The sequence below is a fragment of the Grus americana genome, chromosome 1 (genome assembly GCF_028858705.1).
Source record: "Grus americana isolate bGruAme1 chromosome 1, bGruAme1.mat, whole genome shotgun sequence".
In the NCBI taxonomy this organism is placed as follows: domain Eukaryota; kingdom Metazoa; phylum Chordata; class Aves; order Gruiformes; family Gruidae; genus Grus; species Grus americana.
In genome coordinates, this window is record NC_072852.1 from 119,456,716 (window position 1) to 119,483,612 (window position 26,897).

The 26,897-nt window shown below is 42.4% G+C and overlaps 1 protein-coding gene across 13 annotated transcripts; it reads left to right on the plus strand.

Moving 5' to 3' along the window:
• Positions 1 to 634: 634 nt before the first annotated feature.
• KCNJ15 (potassium inwardly rectifying channel subfamily J member 15) lies at positions 635 to 25,059 on the plus strand. Of its 13 annotated transcripts, XM_054812507.1 has the most exons (4): positions 805 to 1,019; positions 19,630 to 20,314; positions 22,525 to 22,578; positions 22,928 to 25,059. In XM_054812507.1, the coding sequence occupies exons 2-4, from the start codon at positions 20,304 to 20,306 to the stop codon at positions 24,072 to 24,074; spliced, it is 1,212 nt and encodes a 403-aa protein (XP_054668482.1). In that variant the 5' UTR covers positions 805 to 1,019; positions 19,630 to 20,303; the 3' UTR covers positions 24,075 to 25,059. The 13 variants fall into 13 exon arrangements, with proteins under 13 accessions (XP_054668488.1, XP_054668482.1, XP_054668487.1 ...); XM_054812512.1 differs by lacking the exons at positions 19,630 to 20,314; positions 22,525 to 22,578 and adding an exon at positions 11,440 to 11,574; XM_054812505.1 differs by lacking the exon at positions 19,630 to 20,314 and having other exon boundaries at positions 22,511 to 22,578.
• Positions 25,060 to 26,897: the final 1,838 nt, after the last annotated feature.

Consider the following 26,897-nt stretch of genomic DNA (forward strand, 5'->3'; position numbering starts at 1 on the left):
ACAGAAGAATGATATCCAAGGGCTACCGCATTAGCCTTTCTAGTGCTGCAGTGGCTTCCCTTTCACTGCTGCTGTTTGCATTCAGTTCTGGGAATCCCATCAAACACCAGAGTGGTACCAACAGCAGCGTACAAACTTTACAGATGGCAAGCATCCGCTCCTCTTCTGCCCTGTGTTAAAGGTACCTGACTTTCCCCAATTCAAATCAGCACTATCTGTGCTTTCTACATCCAGGAAAAAGAAGCAGAAAGGCACTGAAGCAAACCCAGAATAAGTCATCAAAGGAAAAGAGTGTTGTGGCTGAACAGATTGGAAACTTTGGTGGTCAGGGATTTCAGCTGCGTCCGTGGCTGCTACAGCTCAGTGTGTTACAACCATAGTACGAATTTGCTTCAGATGAGTTTCAGCCTCCCTTTTGCCAACAGGAAAGGGGTAATCAATAATGTTGACTTTTTATTCTTCTTACTCTTTTCTTAGCATTATACAACCACTTGTAACCTTATTTATTTAGGTAATAAGGCCTTTAAGGGACTTTGATCAGCCTGGCTAAAGTTTCTTCAAAGATTAACTGACGTTCTTTAAAAGTACATCAGTTTCCTTTTAAGCAGGTATTTGCTTACCACGTAACTGGGTGTCGAGTGCTATGTAGTTATACAGTTTGCTGGGCTCAGCTGTAGATTTCCTTAAGACATACTGCTGACATCACTGAGTCTCCTCTCGGACTATTTTTTTTTTCTCTCTCTCTTTCCCCCTCCCTCCCTCTCCTCCCTCCCTCTCTCCAGTTTCTTTATTCAGGTAATTCCAACTCAGACTTATTCCAACTTGTTTTTGACTGACAGTGAGGGAAGGGAGACTCTCTGAGGGTTGTTGGGGTTTTTTGTTGGGGTTTTATTTTTTTTTTTTTTTAAACCATGCACACATGCTTTATTGAAAAGACATCCAACCTTTTATAAAAAACATTGTTTGACTTGTCATGACGATAACATCTAGTAAGGAATCTGAACATTGCTCTTTTACAGGTAAGAGGTATTTGTCAAAAATGCATACATGCTTAACAGTGCTTTGGAAACTGTGCGGAACTGAAAGCTAATGAGTAGGTTCTTTTCCTATTTTTCTCTTAGTTTACTAATTTAAGGATTTAGAAACTGTCTGTGAAAGAAAAATGTTTAAAGATTATGCCTTCTTGTGAACTTTGAGATACAGGCAGTTTAGTGATGATAAAGCAAAAACTGTCATGGTTTGGTCTTTCCACTGATGCAAGCTACTGAATGTGAGGTTTGTAATGTATGTGGCTGATATTTTTATATGTTGGGGAGGGGGGCAGATACTGAACCTATCTTTGTAAATGTTTGCCTGCCAGAGATTTTTTCTTATAGAAATACATAGTGCTTTTTAGGGTCTTAGAAGCATACCTTTCAGTCAGCTCTCGTTCCTTTTTAATGCAGAAATCAATTTTCATTGACATAGTGGGAAAACATGCCTAGAACTTTATCCAGTCCCTGTTACCTCTCTGTATAAGAAAAGATTATGTAAGTTTTCTGTGGTAGGTGTAAAGAATGTAAACATGTCTGAGTTGGAGAACATTTTGCATTTTCTTCCAACTTTTGCATGAGTCTTCATATTACTTGTTTACAACAGGTTTGGCTTATGCTCCGTAATCACAGTCTGAGCCTGTGGTGCAAATTCCCCTCTACTTCGGCGTAGCTGGGTTTTGCCTCCCTTTTTATTTTCTCATAGGGATCATGCTGTAAAGAGATTTACAGATAAGTTCCTTTTTTCTCCATGACGTGCTGGTCATAAAAAGGAACAAAGCTGGCTTTCCTTTGTGAACCAGGAATATCTACATTACTTTTTAACTAACCTTGTTTCCTCACTTGCCTTTGGCGGTATTGTATTTAGAGGCATTTCTAGGGTCCTTCTGATCACAGTGCGTGCGCACCTATCTGCCAAGCTTATTGTCTGTGTTCTCCTGTGATACTATTACCTGCGATTTCTTCTTTAAAAATTGAGGGGGGAAAGGGCCAATTCGATATTAGAGAAATGTCTTCTTTATTTCCGTGGTTGTAAAATGTCACTATGCTCTCTGCACTCTCTAATTATCGGCTTATAGCAGGGGGGAAACAAGCCTGGAATGTAACATAGTGCTGGTTGTACGGTACAAACTGGCATCGCTTTTGTAAGCAGAGTGTAGACGAGACCAAAAACTTCCCCAAGAATTTCATCCCAGTAAATGAGGCATGGCCTAGAGACAAAAACAGCAGCAGATGACTTGGGCTTCAGTCTTCCAACATACATACAATACTTCAGTCCTGTTACTTTTTATAGAATTTCAAATGAAAACAAATAGTTCTTTTTTATCCTGGGTCCTCATGCAATGAAACAAACAAGCCATCAGCTCGCAGCCCTGATTGGATCTGAAATTTTTGTTTGTCCAGATTTCATTAAAGCAGTCTGGAATATTATTCCCTCCTCCTGTCCTGTTTCTCTCTCCCAGGACACACAGTTCACATGGACAGGCTGTATTCTTTGGGAACAGGTAGAGACCAAAGCTGTGAAGTACCATGCAGTACTCTTGCAAGGGGCCAAGAGAAACAGAAACTTAACTGTTCTGCATGCTGAACCTCAGAACATTTTGAAATAAATTTTGATTCACTTTACTTCCAGGACAAACAAAGCAGATTATGGGATGACTTTTTTTTTTTTTTTTTTTTTTTAATGGAGGGAAAAGTCTTTACCTTATTTGCTATGCTGTATATATGAAAATTAGAAAAAAATATTGGTTGGAGTATCAAACAGTTAAAATCAACCTTTTCAGTCCAAACAAATTCACTAAATGTTAAATATGTGAAAGCTACCTTCCTGCTCAGCTGTCCTTAACCCCTTGGGATGAAAGAACATTCATGACTTACTTGAATGAGTTAGTACATGCTTGAGGATCATTTTAGCACTCAACGTGCTTGTATCATTAATATGGTAAATAGCTTGGTGTTCAGCGTGTGCACGCTCTGAGAGTAAACAGAGCACAGCTGAAACAAGTAGCTCCCTTGTATGAATGTGCATGAATTGAAATGCCTGCTCATTCTAAATCTATCTATCCTGAATGGTGTGAAATACACATAAAGAGCAGCCAAACCCAGTGGATACATTACTAATTGGGCTAGAGGAAGGAAGAAAAATGGCAAGTAAAAACCATAGCATCTTTCCCTCCTCCTAAGCGTATGAAATAATTGTCTTTGTATGACTTGCACACTCTGAGGTTCACAGCAAGTTAGAGGTCATGGTCAGGCAGAATGGGAGCAAGCAACAACATGAATACTGTAAGTATTATCCTTTACTGGACAAAATAAATGCTTGGACATAAAGAGGGTAGGCGTATGTTTTGGGATAACACATCTACAGTAATTTTTACCCACTGGGGAGAAAGGTGTTTGGCAAATTTCATCTTCCAGCAGAGCCCTGTGCAAACCTTGAGCTACCTCTGGTGAAAGGTTGAGACTGGACTGCTGGGTTAGACCCAGCATGTATCTCAGGCAAGTACCACGGAGTTGTGCAGATTCCCGATGTCTGCAGGACACCCTCAGGGATACTGCGAAGCCTTGCAAGCCTTTAGTCACCAAGGCTGTGAGTCCCCTTGGCCTCCTTGCTGAGGAGATCTGGCTCACTTTGAACGTGTCCGTGGTGAGCATTTGATCATTTTGATCTAGGCATTTCGTTACTTGCAAAGTCTCTTCCTTCCCTGCGTTGTCTGTCTGCTGAGGTACGAGAGCCAGCTGTGTTTCTGTTGCCTCCCAGGAGGGCTTCTTGATTAAGAAATGTCTTTCTTCCACTTGTTTCAAAGTGGCCCCTGCAATTTGACCTTCAGGGCATACTGCGTTTTAGCTGGCTTTTAAGGTGGAGGGGAGGTCTAAAGCTTGGGAACTGCAGCTTGGTACCCTTTAAAACCACACTTGACTCCTTTCTGGTTTGTTTTTCTCATGGAGATTGTCAGCTACATTTATCCACGCGTAGAGAGCGTAGGTAAGCCACCTTCTCTTTGTAAATCAAAAGTGATAAAGTAAAATAACTTTTGACTGGAACAATAGTATGGCCTGATTAGATTAATTTAATCTCCATTGCTTTAACTGAGGTGATTCACTCTTGGTTAGATCATAGCTTGCAGGATACTTCTCTGGTTTTACATTATGGATTTTTCCTTATCTACAGTTAGCACTTTTGCATTGAGGCTATATGATAAAAATGTTTATCTGTTGAACAAATTACTGTAATCTGTAATGAAGGAATACATCTAACAGTGCACCTACATAGATGACTTACAAGGTATATTCTTAGCATGAATGAAGAGAAAAGGGAAGAATATATTATGATCAAAATTCCCTTTTTCCTCACTGGAATTACATAGCCTGACAAAGACATATAATAAAATAGATGTTCACAACATTTTGACCAGTAAGTAAATTCTTCTTGATTAAATGATTTTTATTTCAGTCAACATTTTCCAAGGAAAATGTCAACAAAAAAAGTTTCTGAATTTTTCTGACCTTGTCTGTAAAGATCCCCCTGAGTGCCCCCCTGTTTTCTGCTCGGCGATGATCCCACTCAAAGCTGCCTACCCTTACTTATGGAAACTTCCATGCCAGCTGTCCTCTTCTGAACCCCCTTCAGCCTCTCATCCAAGCAAAAAGGCTTCAGTTTCCTGCTGCCTTATCCAGAAATAATGTTTCCTGAAAGTTTCCTTCCTCAAACACTTCAACACCAAACCTATCAACAGTCCCCTCTTTCCACAATAAACAGCCAAACCGCAATTCTGTATACTGCAGCAATGGATAAAAGGACTGAGGGAAGACAAGCAAAAATGTGCTTTCTGTGACTTCTACAGCGTTTGAGCAAGGCTGGGCTTCTTTGACACACCAAAGGAATATCAGAATATGGGAGGAAGTGTTTGAGTGATACAGAGCACTTGCTATCACGATTCATTTCCTTAGGCAAATGAAAAAACATTCTCGCAACAATGCAAAAGGTTAGGATGACAAAAAAAAAACCTTTTAAGGCAACATTTTATTTTATTACCATATTGAGTTTCATTAACTGGCACGCTTGGTGGCCTCTGTGGTACATGATAGTTGGTCTCTTAGCTGTTGCCAGCTTGCTGGTTTTAGATCACAGGTCTTCTTTCCCTAAGATTAGGCAGAAAGTCAATTGTTACAAGAGACTCCGTTTATGAGTTATAAATTAACATAGCGAACGTCAGCTCATGGGTGCTGGCCTTCAAGATGTCCATTACCTGTTGTGAAATGTGCTATGTAAAAGGTCCTGAAAGCTCTTGTCAAGGCACAAAAAAAGAGTCAAAGACTGAAATGGCCTGCAGTGTAAAATGCTTCCACAAGACTAGAGGTGAAAGAACACAATTCAGGCAAGTGTGGGAAAGCTAACAGTGCCATTTTTATCTAGGTATAATGGACAAACAAAAGGCTTCAGGTCTGGTTCTCGTTTGCACTGTGGCCATTTTACACTGCTATGGGAAATGTAGAGGCCAGAAGGGGTTCTTAGCTGGTACCATCACACCATAAGCTCCAAGTTGAGGTCTGTCTGGTTTCATTTGAGAGAACAGATTTCAACAAGTAAAATTCAGAAAATTGTGCTGTATGTCAGTTAGTTTTGCAGAAGTCTAAAGTTCTGTCACACTGCCAGCAATCCCAGTAATATATCTTATTTTTCCTCATACACTTATTCTAATTGAGCTAATTATTCCAACACACTTAAGGCTACAAGCCTCACTCCCTGTCCTCAGACAACATTATTGGTGCTTCAGCCCAAGTCTTGAGGAGTGCCAGGTCCTTGAAGTTCACTCTTACTCTGTTCTATTGTTGCAGTTTAAAAAAAACAAAACAAAACAAAAACAAAACAAAAACCAACCAACCAAACAAACAAAAGTCCCCAAAACTGACAAAAACCCCCCACCCACAAACTGTGTACTGAACCCTAAATAGATATTTTTGGAACAAAAATGTCTAAATTTGAGTGTTGATTTCTTTTTCTGTCAGCACAAAATGACCAAAGCTGTGACTTAATCATGACCCAGAATAATATTTATTGGTGGTAAATCTCCTTCCCCTATATAAAGTCTCAGGTGATAGGGAACATAAAATCTTATTTTAAGACCTTTTCTCAGTGTTTATGTACTGAAATCAAAGAAAACATTTCAGTGGAGCAATCCCAGTGGTATATCCTCCTACTGCACCTTGGTGTGGGGTTCTGCCTTTGCAGATACATTGCTGGTTTGTAAGCACTGAAAATGTAGGGGGGGCACCATGCCTTTAAATACTACATTACTTCTTTAGATCTTATAAATAATGATTACATAATCAAGGAAAAGCTTTTGTTCCTGATTGCTTTATATGATCTTAAGAAACTTGTTAACCACCCAAGCTGTCCCATAAAGACTGACACTGTCACAGAAGTCAATAACCTTTGTGTTCTCACTAGAAACTTTGATTTAAGCGTGTTGCTGATAATACATACTTTATGAGCTCAAACATTAACACTGAAATCCACAAAAAAGCTGGGAGAAGGACCAGATCCTCATTCCCCAGCCTCAGAAGAAAACAATGGTCAAAGTTTCAGAATTTGCTGAGTTCTTAAAACTCCAAGTGCTATGAACAGAAATTAGTCCTGATCTTCAGCTTTGCTCAGCTTAAGACAGTGCATGCCACTGATAGGCTCTGGTTTAGTCACCTTCTCTTTTTCAACTGATTACTAGTTCCATCTCACTGAAAGGGAGGTTAGGCATGGTGAAAAGCAGGAGTAGATTTGAGCCACACTGTGAAAGAGGAATTCTTTGAAAGATGCAGTGGTGAAAAAAATGTAGGAAGTAGGTTGTTCACAGGCAGGCCCAGACATCATTTTTTGGAGGTGCATAGGTAAAACCATCATGGATGAGGAAGCCCTTCACAGCACAAGCATGATGAATTCATACTCTGGTAATGGATGTGGTCGCAGTGTATATGTTGATGACATAGACAAGCAAGCTGACCTGAATGTCATAGGCCAGAACCTGTAAAACAGAACAGACATATCCTGTATCTCGTTTTAGATTCCTAGACAGTTTGCTTTTATATAAGAACCTTGTTCATCTGTTTCAGTGCATAACTTATGTTCTTTTACAATAACTTAACTATATGTATGATGGAAACTGTACCTTATGTTGTGTAATCTTACGTTGGATTCCACACTGCACAGCATCTTCTATGGGATTTAACCTGAAAGCATTTGTCAGTATGAGTCAGACTGACATGTATGAATTTAGGATATTTCAACTTAAAATACACACATGTACTATATAATTTGCATGTGTAAGCCTTATGATTCCGGGAAGAGTGGTGGTACCTTCACATGCACCAGAACAGTTGACTTCCATACAGGCAATAAACTTGCCACTTCTCAGAAGCACTGGCCTTGCTATAGAGGTGCAAGTATAAGGTAAATCTCAGCTGTCTAAAAGTTAAAGATCTGGTCTCAGCTCATCATGTACTGCAAGGAGATGGGCACCTCCAGGTGTTAGAGGAAGAAGAGGCAGACTCACTGTGTGGAGGTGTCCAGCTCTCTCCATTGTCTCTGGTGCCTTAGAGGACTAGCTCAGACTAGACAGAAACCTTTTAGAGAGCTAAAGTGAAAAGAGAGGAATTTCAACCTACAAAATCCAATACTTGGCCTTGCAGTGCATGTACCTTTTAGCAATGGCTCCATTTGGTAGGTGCTTGGCAGCCAAGTACAAACTACTGTCTCACAGAGAGGTTTCCAGATGTCTGGTATTCCCAGGCAAATTTTAAGAAAAGCATATCTCCACATTTCTTTCAGACAAAACTCATTGTTAGATAAAGAAGCATCATTCAAGGTATCCCAGGTGTGTAGTAGGCAGAGCCATCCTGCAAAAGGAGTGCCTCCAAGAAAACAAATTGCTTGTTATCAATGCTGATGCTCAACATAGCTTATAATCAGAACACGTTATTTCTCAACATGCTGTAGGTCCTCAACAAGCTTTGCAGTCAGATGAACAAAGCAGAGGAAAACTTTAGATCTGCTCTAAATGATTTCAGATCTAACAGCAAGCGAGGCATGATTACCCATGGCAGGGGGGTTGGAACTAGATGATCTTTGAGGTCCCTTCCAACCCAAACCATTCTGTGATTCTATGATGCAACACAAAGGAGGAACTTGCTAGGTGAACATAACAACTAGCAGATGTTTGTTGAAGCTGTAATGTGTCTCAAAACAGGTGTATTTTCAGGATTTGGTTGGAAGCTGGTGAAGGGGGAATTTTATGTATGGTAAATGGGAAGTGATTGTGAAATGGCATTAGGGAAGTCTAAAACATGAAGGGAGCAAAAAATCATAAGGAATAGGTGCTGATGAGAAAGAGGAATGAGATAGCAACAAAGAGTAAAAGAAAGCAGAAGTATGGGGGTCAGGGCAGTAGCTGTGGAATGGTCAGGGTATGGGTATGTAGTAATGAAAGAGGTGTTTACATTAATGAAGGGGAAAATTACTGCCAAAATAGTAGAAAGGCAGTAAGATTTTTACCCTAGAAGTTTGAGTGGTTTGGCCATGGCACAGATGAGAAGGACTGTGAACAAGAGACACATTGGGCAATGGATTAATAATAAACTGAAATTCTAGACTTGAAGAGAAGGTGGATTTTGGAGATGCTGTGGCACCAGGCTGCCTACAGACAAGAAGTCTGAACCGTACAGCAAGTGGAGCAGAGGAAGTGCTTTCAGACAGGACATGTCCTTTGGGGAAAGACTAGGTTTGATAGTGTGTCACCAGAGCAGTGAATGAAGGGGGTTTCTGCACTGCCATTAAGATGTCATCTGCCTGGTGGAGTCACAGTCTCTGGGACTTTGCAACAATGGCACTATCTTAACCTCATCTGAAATAATGATATTGCAACTTGATATATTCATAGTTCTGCTTAGCTACTTTTTGCAACAACTTATCTTTAGCAATTGTCTACAAAATATGAATTGTCTACAAAATATGAATTCTTTTCAATAGCACTATAATAACATATAAATGTCTACTAGGTCTAGTTACACATTTCCCATCAAGTGTGTTTTTCAATGAAAATGGAGGTTTTATTAAATTAAATATTACAGGAAAAGTACAGAGGGTTAGAGATCAAAAAGTTTGAGTTTTCCACTGAAAGAATGATCTCTTGTGGGAGATGTAGTTGATTTTCTCATACCCCAGTTATTCTTTATGCCTGGACTCCTCAGCCAGACTCTATTTCCATTGATGTATCAAGTCTTATAACAAGGCGACAGAAAGTAATTGGGGAATGGTGGTATTTTTTGTTCTCATAAATCAGGCTGCTTGGAAAACATCAAAGTGACTTTTGAAATTCACGGCATCTGGAAAACTTACAAAAAACAAGGTAGAAGTTGCTGAATATTGTAGAATTTTAAAAATAAGTTTGCGGTATTCTGAATGTAGTCGGAAACTATTTTCAGCGTAACATGAACAATGTTCTATTCAGTCTAATTACTTCAGTGATCAAAGCTAGACCTTCCCAAGTTCCCAACTATAAAAGATTGCGGAGCTTTTGAGATGACATGGGATCATAAAGGAACAGTCATAAAGATAAGGTATGTGTAAATAAACAAGCAAAATAACCTCCTTTGAGTATAAGGAAATGTAGTAACTTTGAAAAACAGCGTGAGCTTTTTTTCTTGTTTTGGTACATGATCGCTGCTTTTTTCGGCATGTTGCAGTGTAGCACCGCAGAGCTTTTTATGGAGGTTCCCGAGAAACTATAGGACAAAGAAAAATGACTAGTGAATCACACAGTTATGTCCCCAGATCCCAACAACGGGGACAGGCATTGCTTCTGCTGTGTTCTCCTAAGAGCAACAGTAGTTCGTTGCACAAGCTTCACTTGTCACCGAACCAGCCAGGAAACTCATGTGGTCTTTACAGTTACAGGAGGCTGGGATTTTTCAGCCAAAAGTCTTATGAGCTGAAAAGGCAGATTTAGGTCAGATGCAAGATATAATGAATTCATGTGAACAAGATAGAGAAGCTTAGTCTCAAAAAGCCTGAAAACAATTCTGAAAAGTAAAAAATTTCATTTTGACTTTGTGGAAGCAAGATGTTGCCATCTGTCACTTCAAGCAATGTTTTGTTCCTCACCTGATTTAAATTAGACTATGCAAATGTCAAAGCAAAAGGAAAGGTTTAGTTTTGGTTTGAACAAACAGTGTCTTCAGTCCAGAATTACTTTTTTTTTATTTTGCCAGAAAAGCTGAAACTTTTTTTTTTTTTTGCATTTTTTGTTTGTTTTGATATTTTTGGTTTGGCGAGAAAATAAAAAAACATTGATGTGCACCAGTACATTCATGCTATTTCCTCCCTTTCAGAAGCCACAGTCTCTGCAGCAGACTGAGGGGTCTGTGTCATGGAAATTGGCAGGGATCAAGTAATTTGGGAAAGCAATGAGGAAAACAAATATTCTTTTCCCTCTGATTCCTTGGGAGTTTATCTGGAAGACATACAATCCTGGGCTGTGTAACCTCTCGGTCAAGAAACTCAGGAAACAGCTTTTTCTTTAAACAATCAATATTTTTTATTCCAATTTTTGCAATATAAGAGTGACAGTGAGGTTCTGTACAATGACAACATTTTGTTGATGGAAAGGATAAATAATTAACCTAGAATATTTTAATTTCCATCCTCTCACAATGAAGAGATACAAAACAGCCCACGTATTTAAATCCATGGGCTAATTTCAGCTTAACTTGGCAGGTGAACAGAAGCTTCAGAAACTACATTCCAGCAAGCTTCATGAAACTAGGTGGCTCTGTAAGTCATAGAGACTTTATTAATGCCTTCACTGAGAAGAGGAAACCAAGGGGGGACCAGCCTTACCCAGACATCAGAGAATCCCTGCGGAGGCGAGCGCGACGGCAAACGTTTTGCACGGAGCTCGCATGCAGCTACAGCCCGAGGGTTCACGCTGGAGGTGTGATGGCAGGAGGGACCAGGGCTTCGCTGGCTCCTGCCCCGTGGCCCGGTGGCTCCTGCCACCCCGTGAGCTCCAGCCGCAGCCCTTGTGGGCAGGGGTGGAAAGGTGGGAGTCCTGCAGCCTCCCCTCTGCCAGAAGAGAAGCCCTTTGCTCTCAGTCCGCCATCTTTCACCAAGATGCTCAACGGCCCGAAATACCCTGTTAAAGGGAGCATAGAATGACACAGCTGGAAACCGTCATTTCCGTATAAAACTCGCTAATGTTTCTCTACCATTAAGTTTTGATTTTTTTTTTTTCCCCTCATAAAATATCAATACATTCAAGAGTGTTCGTAAAGTACTTCATATAAACAGAATGGAAACATACCAGCCAGCAGCTTATGCTATTTTAATTTATAATTACTAATTTTTAAATTTTCTCAGGACTCCACAAATACAGCTCAGACTCCCAAGTAAGCAGTGGGGCTCACACACCACGCACCTCCACCCATGGGCAGAAACACAGCGTTCCCATGGACGACACTGGGAATCTCTCCTGTTTCTGCTCTGAAATAACAGGTATAATGAAATTCCTCTGGAGGCCTTTCCTCCCTCTCCTCTACACACTCTCCCTCTCCTCCCCCCAAAATGTGCAGAAGTGGAAAAAAGGGCATTTTTCCATTCATTGCATGGAGAGTATGAAAGCTTGGCACACAAGTGAGCTATGCACTGGAATTTGGGTGGGTCTAGGAAAAAAGCACAGACTTCAGTGGAAAACATATATGGGTGTGTGTGTATGTGAGAAAAAACCTTTTAAACCTTAAATTAACCACATCCATGGATTGATGGGGGGGGGGGGGGAAGAGAAAGCTGCCCTGAAATAAAACTCCTGGGCAGTACTGAAAATAAGCAACCCTACACCAATGTGAAAGTGTCATTGATATTTTTAATTTTGCCCTGACCGCTTCAAAGAGGCAGGTGAAAGCCCCCGGTTTGTATACCAGCACAGCATTTTGATGGTTTATAGGACCCCTGTGACCATTTCTGTCCCCCCGGGAGCTGTGGCCACCCTCCGCAAGCTTGGCTGGGGGCAGCAGCAGGGCCAGGATGGGAACAGGGCCAGGGATGGGGATGGGGCCAGGGTGCGTGAGCCCCGGAGCAACGCCAGTGCCTCCTGGGGACTGCATTGTAACCATTGGGGCAGTGCTTTGGCAAAGCTCAAGGGGAGACTTAACCAGGCGAGGACTTTGCTCCAAGGTTGTGGTTACTGGTCATTGTGGACGCCTCTGAGACCTGTTGTTTGAGAAAAATTGTTTGTATCAAGATCTAGAGGCTGTATTAAGGGAAATAATGGCACAAAAGGAAACATATGTAAAAGAAGATGCATTCACAACTGACGCTAGATACACCAAAATCTTCCACATCAATACTCTATATTTGCAACTGCTTGTGCTTTACAGATAAGGCAACACGTCATATATGAAAACACACATATCATGAAATACTATTTTAAACAGTAAAAATGAACCTATGATTTCTGTGTAAGTGCATATATATGTTTGCCTGTGAAATATCATGTGTCCTGATTTTATTGGACACTATTGAATTTTCTTTCTAGCATTTAAAAGTTTTAATGTTTTGGGTTTTTTAAGTAGCTACCAAATATTTGTCTGAGATCAAGTAGAACTTGCTCTGTTTATCAGACCTCGACAACCAAGGGAAATGGGTGCTTGGTGCAATTTGAAATCTTTGTAGTGCAGAGTAAATGGAGTAGGAATAACATTTTTGAAGCTGTTGTGTCTCTCAAAGAGAATACTGGCCACGATTACTCTGTAACTCAAAATAAAGTAATTAATAATCAAAAAATAGATAAATAATCTATGTATGTGTCTGCTGTGCCCATAGCATCATCTGAGCTTTGCCTAAGAAAGACATCCAATTTAAAAATCATTAGGTTTGGGTGAGAGAAGTGGATACTTTGTCTCACAGGCTGCATTTTGCTAGCATGAAAGAAGAGTCACTTTTTGAAAACATTTTCACGGTATGAACTTGTTCACACAGGCAGGGCAATCCTTCATAACCAAATAACTTCCTGAGAAAATCAGCTTGTAACAAGTTTTAAGATGAAACCATGACAAACCCATCCTTCTTTCTTGGAAATGTGCTTTGTAGTATTGCAAAAATCACAAGGCCAAATTCAGCGGTATGTCCCGGCCATGCAGAGAAGCCATAAATCGGGCTTAATTAGCAACTTACTCTTCGTTTGTTGTTACTCTGCCTAGGTAAAGCAGCACGAAGCAGCTACACCATACAGGAAAGAGAGACTGAGAAACTGTCACAGAGGAAAAGCTTTACTACTATAACAGGGTCCATCTTCCTGCTGGGTCAGGGTGTGCTGTTTGCCCAGTTAGATTTGATTCTGTCCACATTAGACACAAGATGAACAAAAGGTTACCAATATACAGACGTTTAAATAAAATTCTTTTTTCCCTTGCCAGTTTCCTTGCCTTTTGCAGCCCTACCGTGATTTTCAATGCTGTCGAGATTTTTACATATTTATAAGATGCAGGATTTTTTTTGGTGGAAAATTCTTTTCATAGACTGGTATTTCAGTTTTGAGATTTAGTGACTGTATAGAGATGGAAAATTAAACATACTTATTTCGGCAGAGTTTGCAAATGTGTACGTACAATGGGATGTTTGTGGGGTACTAAGGTCCTTCCTCCATCAGCGTAATGTCTCGTGGTATAGGCTAAAGGAGTGCTGTGGTTTACGGGAAACGCAGCTTTCGCATGGAGAGAGCACATTAGAAAATCTGCCACAGCAGAAGCCCGACACCCTGCAGGGAGCCCCACCTCACGGCCACACCTACACTCAGCTATGAGAGCCCCGGCGTGCAATGACTAATTAAAAAACAAAACCCAACTTGACTGGGATACAGTGCATGCATCATGCGATGAATTGGCATCGCAAATGGTAATTAAAAAGAGAGCTGCTGAGCCACTGGATGTACTGTGCGGTTGGCATACAGGTATGAGCCGATGCCCCTGCTCATCGGAGTGAGACAAGGCTGGTGCTGGGACCTGCTGCCCAATGTTGGGTTTGAGGCTCAGGGTACCTGTAGTCCAAAAATAGGAGAGAGGCACAAACCACTCTAAATGATCTGAAATACGCCACTGCTGCCTGATAAATATTGTTCATGTACCAGCCATGGTAGCTGAGAAACAGGGAGAAGCAGCGGCCCTGGGGAAGGCAGACTGCAGCCGTTTTAGCCAGCTTTCATAAACTATCAGCAAAGTGCTAACTTTTCTCCCTGCCTCTTGCATAACCATGACTAGGCACATTACTATTCATTTTCAGCCACCTGCTGACAATTTAAATTAAAAATCTAAAGTAAGTTTCTGGGGTTTGTTTTGTTTGCTTGTTTGTTTTCAAATGAAACCAGATTTTTATTAAACCAAGAAATTAATTTGGAGAAAAAAACAAACAAACAAGAAAAGAAAAGAAACCAGACAAGCTTTCTGTCCCACTAACCCTTCTTCAGGTCTGAAGCAAAAGCAGCAAAGTTCAAACCAGCTGCAAACTGGCAAATCAGTTGCTCTGAGTTTAACTTTATTGCTATTGCTATTATTCAGTGGTGGAGTAGGCATCTGCCAGCTTGTGAAGTGATAGGTGAGTACTGGGGAGGTTAAAAACAAGGTGCTGTCCTTTACCTGCTGTGAAAGAAGGGAAAACAAGGACGCAGCCAACCTGCGGTGAGCAGGGAACGACAGTCCCAGCAAATGTAGGCAGAAGCCCAGTCCAGTACGTTTTTGCTCTGCATTGACCTGGGAGGGGACACTTTTCCCTACAAACTTTGTTGGACTTAACAACCTGAGCAGAGTAGATGGGCTCAGACTCACTGTTTTCTATATTGTTATAAAAGCCACCACCATGTGACTAAAATACTACAAGGAAACACAGTCGTCCCTCGGTTGTGTACAGAAACATGAAACTGTCTTGGCACATGAGCCTGTGGGGTCAGATTATAGCTGGGTGATTTATACCAGGCAGTATATAAATAAGCATAAAGAGAGGTAAAATATGCCTCTGGGCAAGCAACTCAACCACCTTGAGCCCCATCCCTGAAATGAGACAAAAGAGCAGCACAGCCTCTCCGTGTGCCCTTGCCCGGCGGCTGCTCCCCTGGGAGCCACGCTCCGGCGAGGTGCCCTGTCCTTGCGCCGGGATGAGGAAGGCAGTGGGAGCTGTGTGAAAACATGCTCTCGCAGCAGCCGGAGCAGCTGGCTGGCGAAGGGCCCGTTCCAAAAAAAGGAATTAAGTACTTAAGTAGGACTTAGGTAGGCCTTAGTTGACTAAGTGAAAAACTATTTTGCAGAAAATCCCTGCCCAGCTTCTGGTTTGTGCTGGAAGTGCTCAATGTGTACAGGTGTCTTGATTTCTGACCCTCATTTTGATGGGTGCCCAACAGCTCTGCGTTTGGGCATGCCACAAAGCACCCTGTAAGACACCAAATGGATTAGTTTATCTCGTGTCTAAGCAAGAAGAGTCAGAAATGAGGCATTCCTTGGCTTGTCTTCAACAACATACCCCCTCCTCTACTTCTCCACCTCCCTCCTGCATAGCACAGCTCACTGAAGTGTATGGCTGCTGCCATTTGTGTTCCAAAATCTGACCATCGAAGGAGGTGGAGGTGACAATCCTCCCCATGTCTGAAGTGATTTGTTCCCACATTTCTATCCTTGCAGGGAAGTTCACGGATAAGGAACTGGGGAGATGGGGAGAGGAGGCTCTGCACTTCCTAATGAAGCTGCATCACTGTATGAATGAGGATTTATAAGGCCAGAAAGCAAGAAGGCATTGACATGACTCCATGGCCAAGCTGTTAGGGTGGCTGTGGAGACCATGAGCTTCAGTCTCTGCACCAAGAATTGCTTATGTGTTTAGAGTCTAGCTTCCTGAAAGAAAAAACACCAAAACTCTCTTAACATGGATGCAGGAACATCCCCAAATGTATTTTCTTGGCTTTGATTTTGGAAATGGCTATTTTTTTTGACTGACACATTAAGTAAACAAAAGAATAAAAAAGTACATTCTTTTGTGACCAGTCTCGAGGAAAACCTCAGCCCAGAGGGTTGAAGCCTTGCAAAATTTGATACCATTGAAAACAGAGTCATATAATGGAGAGGTCAGGAATAGGTGCTGTGAACCTACGGCAAGATACTCACAAAACATAAACCAGTGTGCAGTCTTGTGAGAAACAACTCTGCTGCCACAGCTACACGCTTCTCTGGTGGTGGTGTCAGCACAGCTAGTTTGGATCTTTTGATTCACAGAGAGTGGGAAAGAGGGGAGGAATGGGATAGTGAGAAAAATGAGGAAAACCAGGATAATGAGAGATACCTTTGTGGAAAAGAGAAATACCTCAGGGAGAAGGAAGGACAGGATGTAGCTACTGAAAGCCCCCAAAGCCATCCTAGAAGGGAAGAATAAAGAAATAGTGGCAGTGACTGCAAAACAGAACAGCAGTAGGTGTTAAGCTCTCTGAAGGTCTAGTCCTGGCCTTAGCATTGACTGCCAGCATCGATTGGGATAGGACACCACTCCCGTCCTCCTAAGGACCTTCCCTCAGTTCCTGCTCTCCGGCGTTGCTGAGATGTTTGCCTGTGCCAGAGGCCTACTGCGAGGGGTCACTGATCTTCCTACAGCAGGTCAAAGATGTAAAAGAAAGTGGAAGTGCAGGGTATGAGCTTGCTAAGTGTAATGCACCAGTAATGTCCCTTTCAGCCTTGCAGAGTACTTCTGGCACCCAGCTCCCCAAAAACAGAAAGGACAGCCTCTTCAGAGTCTGTTTAGACTTGCCCATGTAGAAAGAGACAGGTAAGGTTTGCACAGCAAGAACGAGGAAAGGGTTAGTGGGTAGGAAAAGCGTCACAGCAGAGGCAGGTTTTAAATGCTTAACTGTGCTAATGAAGTGTTTGAAACTGAAAAGAGTTTGAAGCAGCAATACGCCAGCAAGGGAGACTTTCAAAAGTATTGAATGTTGCGCTGCTGAAGAAAAGCCACTTGTAAAAATAAAAGTGCAGAATAGGTTTCTGGGGAACCTTTCTCTCTTTTCCAGCAGCGTTGTATAAACCATATTACTGAACACAAGAAGGAGAGTTTTGGAAACTGATCAGTTTACTTACTTCTTTCTGAAAGAAGACTATGGTGTACGTGAAGTTTCCCGGACTGAAGGCTCTGCATGGCCAAGTCCCCTGTTCATCCGCAGAGCCCAGGGCAGAGGCTGGAGGGCAGGTTTTTGGAAGGACGGACGACTCGCAGTGTGTTAGCTGTTCAGATGCTAGTGGTATGTGCTTTTTTTTCACTTGGAGTCCTGATCCAGAGACCTGTGAAATCACTGGGAGCTTCTCCATTAACCTCACTAATCTTTGAGTCATCTTTTGCCTTTTCTCTGCCTGCTTGGTTGTTTTCCTATTTGCTTGAATCAGTGTAGTTTCCAAGGTTCATCTATGTAAATCAATAATTACTGCAAAACCTTACATTCCTGCCCTTGGAAAGAACAAGATTCCTGTACAAATCTCCCTCAGAAACAATGAACCATGAGACTTCTCCAGCTTTAATTCATCTTCCATTGCCAGATGTCAGGCAGGCAGCCTAGTAGAGACAAAGACAGATTTGGGTTTTCACTTTCTTCGTACTGGTCTGTAAATGGTTGTTGCCCTGGCCCTGCCGTGAGTGATGAAAATGATGCCGCTAGTTCCCTCACCACGCCGCTCGCCCCCACCTCCGGGGCAGTCAGTTCTGCCGTCCCCGGGCATGGCCCTGCCTGCAGGCTCGGCCCTGCCTCTGCTTTCGCCCGCTCCTGGGTGCCCCCTCTGCTGTCATCTGCTCCTGGGTGCCCCCCCTGCTTTCGCCCACTCCTGGGTGCCCCCTCTGCTTTCACCCGCTCCTGGGTGCCCCCTCCTCTGCTGTCATCTGCTCCTAGGTGCCCCCTCCTCTGCTTTCACACACTCCTGGGTGCCTGAGCCTGGGGAGAGTCACCATCCACAGGGCTCCTTGCACCGATGGCTGGCTGGGGAGCTAAAGGCACAGCTGTGGGAACTGATTTTGACTTGAAGGTGTATTTACAGTTCTCTTGGCTCAGTCCTTTTTGTGAAAGAAAATTAAAAGGTATTAATTTAGTTTTTAAAGGCAGCATCTTTCACAATATGACTGACTGCCAGCCTGCCTGTCACCACTCAATGCTGATCGGTCCATGCGCTGAAGGACTCTTTTATGAAGTCCAGGGTAGCAGCGTCCAGCTGTATGACTGCATGCTGCAGCTGGTGGCAGAGGTGAAGCATGCTTTCGCAGCCACTGCTTCCTTCCCTCTACCTCTGCTCTCTCCTTTTGTACTCCATAACTCAGCTACAGAGGAGGATTTTGCTGGTTGACAATTGCACAGCATAACCTGGTGCAAAGCCCAAAGGGAGGAGGGTGTTCATGCTAGGCAGAGCACTAAGAATTCAGGAGGGACTACATCAGACCTAGGAAAGATCTAAAGATTATGTAGTTCTTTTCAATGTTTTCTTTCCTCACCCTTGCTTTTTTTTAATGCCAAGCCCGCTAATGGTTTATGCTGGTTGAAAAAACAGTTCAAGTTTTGCCCCATATCAGACTGGCAGTGAAGTGTGCATGAGGGTTTACTCAAGTGGCAAAGATATCTGATTTGAAAAAAAGCAAACAGCTGAGGCCATTCAAACAAGTCATGCTCCTGTACACTTTTAATCAGATGCGTCTGCCAAAAGAGATCTTGCACAAGCAAATCTGGCTTCATGCAACAGGAAAATTTTCGTGTGTATGCAAGCTGGCTTCGACTTCTTGATAATGTGGTCTCTGGAAGCGGTGTTAATGTGCTTGTTATATCCCTGGCTGCTGGAATTACCTTAATATCAAGGTATTCATGGCTGGTGGTTTGGTATGTAGCTCTACGTTTTATTGACTTTGTCTGCACTAAACTTCCTTACCAGCGTGTGCTCTGATGGGGAGTCTCCTTTGGCTATTCCAAAGGGCTGGTGAGGAAAGGAGGTAATTCATAGGACATTAGAGCACTAGACAAGTCTGAGACGATTTCATTTTCTTCCTTCTTGAAGTGTCTGTTTCCTTAACTTTACTTCAGTTCACTTTTATTTGCAGCTACAGTTTGAGTAGGGTTTTTTTTACAGTAATAAAAAATAATTTATCAGTGTAAAATCAGTTAGCTAACAGACAGTAGATGTTATTTTAATTTTAAAATGTATACTACTGTTGTTTTTCAGGCTTGTTTGCTTATATTAACTTACTGTGGTAGATGTGCTTTCTAATTTAGAGGGAAAGGAGTAGAAACCAAACAAACCAAAATCTTTCGGCTGAGGTATTGGGGATGGTTGTCAGGGCATAGAGTATCTGAGGTGCCTATGTAAGGCGTGGCATGGGAAGCAGTAATGCAGGTGTTATAACATGGGGTTTATACATATGAACACCCACAAATCATTTACTGTGGGATATGGTACTGGTCACTTCACTCAGGAAGCAGTGGGGAAGTGGAGGGTGGGGTTCCTCTGAAGCCCAATTTTGTTCCACTGTTGGTTTCATCAGAGTTTCTTCCCCCAGATGACCGCTGCTGGCTGCTGCCAGTGATAAGGGAGGGCAGCAGAGGCAGCGCTGCTCTGAGGCGGCATGACAGATCCTCTCTTCCCTTATCAGTGTGGCAGAGAAGAAGGGAAGTATTTCTGCAGGGAAAGGAAACCAAGATGAATTTCCCTGGAGAGGAAAGAGCACTAGAGGAATTCAGGATCACACAGGAAAAAGTGATGTAAGAGAAAAAAATAGGAAGCAAATCAACACAAAAAATACCCTACCACCAAAAAAAGCACCAGAAATTGGCTGGGATCCATTTCAGGAAATCACTGTAAAGCTGAGTAACTTTGTCACATACAGAAATACAAATCAAGTGAGGACACAAAAGATGACAGGGGAGCTCTGATACAGCCTCTTTCATCTATGGCGGACTTCAAAACGAACAGCTCTGCTATGCTGACCTCATATGTGGAGATCAACTTTACGCATGGGGACAGTAAAGAGGCACAGCGAGAAACAGCTTTGGTTGTGATTTGAAACACAGTCTGGAGCATGCCAGACATCGCCTAGGGCTGCAGCAAAGCAGCCTGAAATAAGCCTGAAATGGCAAATTTTGCAGCTGTCCGTCTGTTGATGTAGTCCAGGGAAGACGTTGCGCCTTGCAACTGCCTTCCTACCTCCCATCTTGTTGGGAGAACTCTTCTGCTATGGCATTTGGGTACGTCTGTGACTTTAGGTGTCCTTCCCCAGGTCTGGAAATGTGGCAGGCTGCAGCGTCAGGATTTTCTCCATTCAGGGGACAATGAATGGTCCCATTTCTCTGGACAGGGACCAATGTATTTCAGGGCAGAGCAAACGCAGGGGCAAGAACTATACCAGACCTTTGTGTGGGTTGAAACTGTGGACCTGTCTGATGCTGCAGATGAACGGTGCAGCTTATGCATACTAAGTCTGGCATATGAAGGAAGTATCAGACCCACAGTGCGTGTGGGGCAGAGCTGCTCTGCACAGCATGCCTGGTGCACCCCAGACATGTCAGATTTATTACACATATGCTGACCACTTGTGCAGAAGCCAGTGTTTCTTGGGCATGGTAGAGCCATGGTGAGTGTTGTATGCCGAGCGTACACGTGCCCCTCGCCTTGGGCCAGCCCTGACCCTGATCAGGTAAGTCTGTTCTTCCCCGAGACCACGAGCCCTGTCCCTGCCCCACCAGCTCAAGCCCACCAGCTGGAGAACCGAGGAGGGAAGGTGGAGCCTTGGCCGTCTCCATCCTCGTGGCCTGCAGAGGAGGAGGAGCTGGCAGCCCTGGGGAGCTGCTCCCAGGAGCAGGCATCCAGGTAGGCTGAGCAGGGGGATGGGATGGGGATATGTCCCCAGTGCTGGATTGGAGAGGCCAGCTATCTCCTGGCCTAGCAATTTGTGGCAGGGAAATTTGTGCTGACAACATAATGTTTGTGCCTGGAAGTAATGGCTAAGGGGAAGTGTGCTTGAGAGGAAGAAGTGTACTTATTTTGGGACAGATTTTTGCACACGTTTTACATCCATGGCTTATCCAGGGTGAGGCTCAGTGTGGGGAACAGAGTCTCTTCACTAAGTGGTATGCATTTTCCTAAAAGGTTTCCCATTAGAAGTTGCATGGATTTACTGCGCACTGACAGCAGTGCTTGATTTTGAGTTTGCCTAAAGAGCAGTTGCATGTAAGCTCCTTCCCACCCCTACCCCTCCCACCCCCCCATTTCCTCCCGTTGTTCTTTTTCAGATCACTTGAAGGTTTTTTCCTGTTTATTATCCGGACATGCTGCGCACTGTGTGTTGATTTGACTGTCACATAAGGAATCTCCTACTGGGATCATTGATGCATTCCTTTCTTTTATATATATATATATATATATCACTATAGCTCCTAGGCTATGGAAGAGAAATGTTGGTGATTAAACCAAAATTGGAATGAGCTACAGGTGTTAATGGGAGTTCAGTTTAATTACCCTTTCCCAGAAAACCTGCAACAGTGTGATGGGTATAGTCATAAACAAAAATTCTCCTTAATTGACATAACAGGAAAGGTACTTTAGTGAGCAATTATGCTGATGTCCTGGACTGGCACATGTGTGTACCACAAATATATCTTGTACTTCCTGCAAAATTCTTTTAAGTAGTTATAAGGAAAACATTCTTTTTTTTTTTTTTTTTTTCAGTGGTTCACGAAAACGAATCACTTAAGGCTCTTTTTGAGGAAAACAATGGAACAAAACAATGCTTTTTTGTACGACCTGCCAAAGCACAAAGGATGCATGGGATGTTTTTTTTCTTTGTTGTTTTTGTCAGCAGGAAGTTTTGTTGTTGGAAACGACTATAACATGCACTGTCCTTGCTCTACGTAATCACTGTCTGGTCCTGCAAGCCGGGTCTTGTTACTTGCCTCGTCAAACTGACACAGGCACCGTTCTGCTTCGCTCTGTGGGCTTTGTTCAGTGTCCGCACACTTACTCTCCATCCGGACTGATGCACAGTAAACAAACTTCAGGAGTCGGGTGGTCCAATAATTGCTGGGTTTGCGCAGGTCAGGGCCCACAGCTAGAACGCTGACTTTGTGAATTGCCTCCTTTTTTTAACTTAGATGGCTTAAAATTGGAGTGCTGTGCAGTGTAAACAGCTTCGAAGTGTTTTCAGGTGTAAATATTCCTTTCCAAAACTCTACTTTGATGTGTTCAGGTCTGCTTTGTTTCCCTCTAGGTTAGTTGTAGTTTTGTAACAAAGAGCCAGATCCGACTGAGTAAATCACTTGTGGAAGTTAATTGTTCACAGTGAAAGCTGGTCTGGCTCATTTTGCCTCCGTCGCAGGAAGAGACAGAGGTGGTGTGCTGGATCTGTGTTCTAAACCAAGCATTGACGCGACTTTAATTTTGATCAGATGTCTCTCTTCAGGGCATTAAAGAAAACCTGCTCAGTAATCAAAAAGAGCCTCTTCTCTAGAGAAACGTAAGAAAAAATATTTAATGCATTTTACAGAAATAAAGTACTAATATAAAACTTCAGCTTGGTCAAATTTCTTTTGCAGGCTATCATAAAAGAAACTTACTTCTCCATATTTGGCAGTCACCAGAATCAAAGAATGATTTTTTTTTTTTCCTGGAAAAAAGATTATCAAATTATTTGTAATGTTAGATATTGTATGATGGTAACTTTATATTCCAATTGTTTTAATTCACTGCTGCTGTGTTTAGATTTTGTTTGTGCCTTCTCTCCATCAACATTTTCAAATGCTTTTCAGAATCAGTTATGTGCTTTGATTTCATCAAGTAACAGTCTTCGCTTATTCTCTCCTTAGGACTGAAGCAGTGAGCATGGAAACAACAAAGATTAATATGTCCCGTGTCCCACTGGTTAATGGAGGCATTGACACTGCTATGCTCAAGGCACACAAACCCCGTGTGATGTCCAAAAGTGGTCACAGCAATGTGCGGATAGACAAGGTCGATGGCATTTACCTACTCTACCTTCAAGATTTGTGGACTACAGTTATAGACATGAAGTGGAGGTACAAACTCACCTTATTTGCTGCTACTTTTGTTATGACCTGGTTCCTCTTTGGAGTTATCTACTATGCCATTGCATTCCTTCATGGTGATTTAGAAATAAACAAGTTCACCCCAAAGCGCGAGCCGTGTGTCAAGAATGTAGACTCTCTGACTGGGGCATTCCTCTTCTCCCTGGAGTCACAGACAACCATTGGCTATGGATTTCGTTTCATTACAGAGGAGTGTCCTCATGCCATTTTCTTACTTGTGGCCCAACTGGTCATCACCACTTTGATTGAAATCTTCATCACAGGTACCTTTCTGGCCAAAATTGCAAGACCTAAAAAAAGGGCGGAGACTATTAAATTCAGCCACTGCGCTGTCATTACTAAACACAATGGAGAACTTTGCCTGGTGATCAGAGTAGCAAATATGAGGAAGAGCCTTCTGATACAGTGTCAGCTGTCTGGGAAGCTTCTTCAGACGTATGAAACCAAAGAAGGGGAGCGGATCCTGCTGAATCAAGCCAGTGTCAAGTTCAATGTTGACTCCTCTTCAGAGAGTCCATTTCTCATTTTGCCTTTAACCTTCTACCATATTTTGGATGAAAGCAGCCCTTTGAGAGATCTCACACCTCAAAATCTCAAGGAGAAGGACTTTGAGCTTGTGGTGCTCCTGAATGCCACGGTGGAGTCCACCAGTGCTGTCTGCCAAAGCAGGACTTCCTACATCCCTGAGGAGATCCACTGGGGCTATGAGTTCGTGCCTGTGGTTTCTCTCTCTCCAAATGGAAAGTATGTTGCGGATTTCAGTCAGTTTGAGAAGATTCGGAGAAGCACTGATTCTACTTTTTATAGTATGGACTCTGAAAAACAAAAACTAGAGGAGAAATACAGGCAGGAGGATCAAAGAGAGAGGGAACTGAGAACGATGTTGTTACAGCAGAGCAATGTTTGATTGAATGGACAAATTATTCTGATTAATTCTTTTTGCAAACTGAAAAAAACATATTCTCTGTGCTGTATGTCTGCTATGAAACCAGCAGCGAACTCCTTTTCAGCAAATAGCTTTGGTGTATAGTAAACCTATCCCTTTGTTTGGCTGAGTTGTTAATCAACTATTTTGTAATTAGGCAGGTTTTCTTTGTTCATGATCGTGACTTAGCAAAGTTGGATTTGTATTAAGTCTCTGCCTTATACCACCACTACAAGCAGACACACCACTTTCCGTTTGGAAAGTGAAACTGGAGGCACCGTGCTGATTCCTTCAAATATTTATTTGACATGGTTTTACTGTGAACATGTATTCACAGAGACAGCACACAGTACTGCTAGAAGAAAATATACTCCTTTAAAATATGTATATTTAAAATGCATATTCTCATACCAGGTATTGCCTTCACGAGGATTCCTGGCACTGAAAGTAAGTTGATTGGAGAGACGAATGGTTGGATGTGGGAAAAGCCTGCAGGGAAGTGATAAACTCCTTCTTAAATCTTGAAGGAGGGTGACGGAGTAGTCGTGCTGAGTGGTGAGGAAGGGAGCTTGCTCTCTGTGTCTGCTACTCAGAGCTTGTTTTGTTATTATTTTGTGATCACTTACTTTTTTAACCTTATTAATGCCTGGTTTGTATATAATAGAAAAAAGAGGAGATGAGGGCAAGATACCCGGAATCATAACAGTAATCAAGTAAGGTTAAAGCTGGCTTTGAGACACCTGCTTTTTATCCAATGTAAATAGTTTGTAATAGCAGCATAACAATACATTTCTACAGGTTGCTTGCTTTGCTATGGACCATATTTAATTCTGGTTAAAAGAAAGCTGTATAATGTCTGTAGACAACATTTACTTTTTCTAGCAACCATAAAGGACAAGCATTCCTTTGATCCATTTCATTTTTGGTCTATTAAAACCATTCCATTAATAAAGGAATTTAATTTGAGCAGCTCCTGATCTCTTTGTGGCACAGGGAGAGGGTGTGGTACCTCAGAGATGTTGAAAGAGACGAGTGCTTGGCGTAGGCAGCTGTATCCAGCACACAACCCAGGGACTCAGCAGATCACTACAGCGGTCAGGTTATGGGTAGCAAACCAGGTAGCAGTGGTGTCCACGTAGCGTGCCTATTATACGTAGGTCAGCTTTTTTAATGGGACTTAGAAATTATTTCTGACTTATATCACTTTGGCAGCTTTCTGAGTTCTAGAGATGTTGCTCCTCTAAAGCTTTGGCAAGGAAAAGCTGTATTAAGTACGAGTTTTGGGTCTGTGGGCCAGGTCTTGGCCTGAGAGCCACCAAGGCTTGCAGTGATGAAAGGACTTTTGGCATCATTACACTTACCGTTACTGTGCTAAGCTTCCCGGCATCGTGTGGCCATGTGGAATGCAGTCCTGCAGTCTGCCATACAATATTCTATACAATAAATTAATCTAGCTTAGTGCCTAAAGAGGCACTCAGCAAGTTGAGCGCAGAGATGCCCGTGGCACCAAGAATGAATGTCAAGAAGAAGGGAGCGCATACTGTGGGGGATGGTGGTGGTAAGGGGGAGCATGAGAGACTTAAAACTGCTCATTTATGTAAATGGCTAGCTCTCCTGTGTGAGAACTCAGAGATCCAAGTACTTGTGTGAAGAGACTTAACTTAATCCAAGAAGGTTCCCTACCCAGAACAATGCGAGCAAAGTTTCTTAAACCATTGTAATTACAGGGCCCGCCTAGCATTTTTGGAAAGAATTTCCAGATGGTATTATGCTGTGTTGTCACACAGGTTTTCATTTGCAACCACATATAGAGGATGTTAATGTTTAAATTATTGATTGTTAATTTTCAATTTTCCTTCACTTCGTCTCATCGCTTGTTTTGTTGCAAGGAAACGTGTGCTCCATGAATTTTTCCAGTCACTTTGTAGACCTGAGGTTCATGTTCTACAACTCAAAGAACACTGCTTTGGGGTGAAAGTGCACAGGTGTCTTAACCATTCTTCTGCCAAGCCTTAGCCTCCACGTTTTGATAATCAAACATACACTCCAATTCCCTCTTATCTGGGTAAGTGCTCAGATCATTCCTAAAGTCATTCTCAGCCATGTATTGACTGTAAAACAACTACACCAACAGCAAGTTAGTTGGTCCTTCTCCAGAAATACCTGATAATGAACTAATCACCTTCTTCACATCCTCTTCCCATCCCTGGAAGTAGAGACATGTCAATTTGTATCTTACAGGTGAGCGCTCCATCAATTTCAAGAAACTTGTTTGTTGCCGCCCTTTCTTGCTTGTACCTTAAGAAATCCTGGTGCATTGAGCCCTGTAGGGTACACACGTGCCAAGACCCAATGGGCCTACATATTTCTTGAGTTTTAGACCTAGGAAGTCCTGTGGGTACCCAGCCGCAGCAATGTACTTGTGTGGAGACTTTTGTGGCAGCCATTTAGGAGTCTAGAGATGGGGCTGCTCCAGGCTTTGACAGCTGCTGAGCAGTAATTTTTTAGAATCTTCACTTTGGGAGTTAAGGAAACAGGTAGAGACTTAAGTCCCTGGGTACACCAATCCCAAGGTTCAGTCACTGTGTTCACTAGGCCATTCCAGTCATTAGGTTATCCTGAAGAAAAAAACATCATAAGCAAAAACCTTGGAAAGAAAAAAAAACATTACAGAAATTATTTTCTCTGAACTTTTGGAAAGGAAAGGAAAGGAAAGGAAAGGAAAGGAAAGGAAAGGAAAGGAAAGGAAAGGAAAGGAAAGGAAAGGAAAGGAAAGGAAAGGAAAGGAAAGGAAAGGAAAGGAAA

Bases quoted from the DNA above. Each gene is read 5' to 3' on its own strand.
- KCNJ15 (XM_054812518.1), top strand. From the start codon at position 20,698: ATGGTGAGTGTTGTATGCCGAGCGTACACGTGCCCCTCGCCTTGGGCC. The intron at 20,937-22,927 runs GTAGGCTGAGCA...TTCTCTCCTTAG, and splicing joins TCCCAGGAGCAGGCATCCAG to GACTGAAGCAGTGAGCATGG.